The following is a 1,986-nucleotide window of genomic DNA, read 5'->3' as shown; positions in this document are numbered from 1 at the left end:
TTCTCTTAGCTGATACTCTTCAAGTTTCCTCTTCCCTAATTCGTGCCAGAATCCCGGGTCAAGGCTACTGCTGAAAGGAAGGAACTGCAACACGTTTCTGCCCTCACCACCGGACGCCATTTTGACCCTAGCAGCTACGCCCTCTTTTCTGGCAAACGTAATATGACGTATTCTCCTACGCTTAAGAGGCGTGGTCTAATAAACATGGCGGATCTTGAGGAGGAACAGGATTCTAAAGGTCCTGAAAAGGCAGAGCAGGATTGGTATATAGATATAGGAGAGGGCCAGGTAATAAATATAATATTTCTGTATTTATTAATTTTTTCAATTGCAGGAGCAAGCCAGTGGTACTAATGTAATTCCTCCTTTGGAGACTAACATCAGTCCTGAATCAACTAATGAGAGGTAATACAATTAAGAGTTTATAGTTTAATTCATATCGGTACTATTATAGCTATATTGTGTATGTAGCTTTTGTATTGTGGGTTGAAGCACTAGCGTTTATAGGTATTTAGTATTGTAACTAGTACTCACTCCATTAGTATCCACATCATATTATGCTGTGTGACTATCAGTTATAATACTGTTCATGTACTTCATTATGTCATATTTCTTTCTCTACCTCCAGTAGAGGAGGAGGAGGTGATGGGTTGTTGACTGATGACTTAAGATCACAACTGAGTAAAGAAATGGCAGGACATGTAAGGAAGTGTGTATATTAACATTAAATGATTTTAAAATGTTTGAAAATATTGTTTGTAATTTGAATCATGCTCATCATCATAAAGTTAGAGACCTTTATCATGTAAAGGCCATGAGTGGGAGTGCTGATTCTGATTTTGGCTAAATTTAATTAAATAATTGTATTACCTTTACCACATAATTGGCAAGTTGTAATTTGTTTTTTTTTATTTTACAAAATTTCAACACCAAGTTCTTAGCAATAAATCAAAACTGAATATATTGTCAATAATTAATAAACACTGCTGGGCTTCCATCAAGAGTCAGTAATACTCTTAATGTCCGCCCTCTAAAAATTTCCGTTTTTACGGAACCTATTGCTGTCACGAGCAGTACTAGACATGACCCAATCGGTGTCAGGCAGTGCTTATATAGTGTAGTTTTTTGTAAAGGCTATCGTGGGTTGTCTTTAATTGTATTCATTAGCATGTACTTGTAATAACAAACCAGAGTAATGTCCTGGTTTGGGTTTGTTGGAAATTTTCTTTTGGTGTATCACTTTGAGTCTAATTCTTGATCTTTTGGCCTCGCCAGCGATTAGCGTGGGCGAGGACTGTGTAGTTTTATACGTGTGACACAATTTTGTTGAAATTAACATGATGGAGGTGTGTGTGTGTATAAGTAATGTAATACCTGAGGACTGAGATATCTGCTTGAAGTGAAGCTGAGGGCAGATATCAAGTGTCTCAGGTATTACATTACTGATACTCACCTCCAGACACACACACACTGGTCACTCCACATTATTCATTGTATTTATTTATTTATTTATTTATTTCCTCCTAGTTGTGGCAGGCTGGTAAGCAGTCAACCCAGAGGTTCATCAATACCTATGCTCATATTGATGTACTGAGACCGTACTTTGACGTGGAGCCTTCTCAGTTTAGAGATAGGTAGATTAACTTCCATGTATTTTAATTAATATTAATATTAATATTATTATTATTATTAATAGGTTAATTTATTCTTTTATACCAAACGTCAAAGTTGGTGCCCCACAGGTACATAACTGTACATATACATGTACACACTCATCAATGTCATGTACCGTATAGAAGGAAATTTTGGAGGAAGTTAAATTTGTCGAATGGCTAAATTTTGGTGATTTGCGAATATTAATTTGGCGAATTTGTGGCCATGTGCCATTGAGCATGCACTCAAAATAGCAAATTTTTATTTTGGGAAATGGCCAAGTTTAGCTATGTACATGTACCTCCAAAATTTCCTTCTATATGGTATTAATTG

At 36.1% G+C, this 1,986-nt stretch overlaps 1 protein-coding gene across 1 annotated transcript; it reads left to right on the top strand.

Moving 5' to 3' along the window:
* Window positions 1–6: 6 nt before the first annotated feature.
* On the top strand, window positions 7–1,742 carry LOC109591876 (protein YIPF3-like; the record flags this gene model as incomplete). Its single annotated transcript, XM_020007484.1, has 5 exons — window positions 7–288; window positions 335–405; window positions 629–701; window positions 1,528–1,634; window positions 1,697–1,742. Coding segments are annotated over exons 1-5 (423 nt in total), but the record flags the coding sequence as incomplete, so codon positions are not given.
* Window positions 1,743–1,986: the final 244 nt, after the last annotated feature.

This window comes from Amphimedon queenslandica, unplaced genomic scaffold (assembly GCF_000090795.2).
Source record: "Amphimedon queenslandica unplaced genomic scaffold, v1.1 AMPQUscaffold_6984_Cont21061, whole genome shotgun sequence".
Lineage (NCBI taxonomy): Eukaryota > Metazoa > Porifera > Demospongiae > Haplosclerida > Niphatidae > Amphimedon > Amphimedon queenslandica.
The sequence above is the reverse complement of the archived record's forward strand: the minus strand, read 5'-3'. Positions and strand labels throughout refer to the sequence as shown.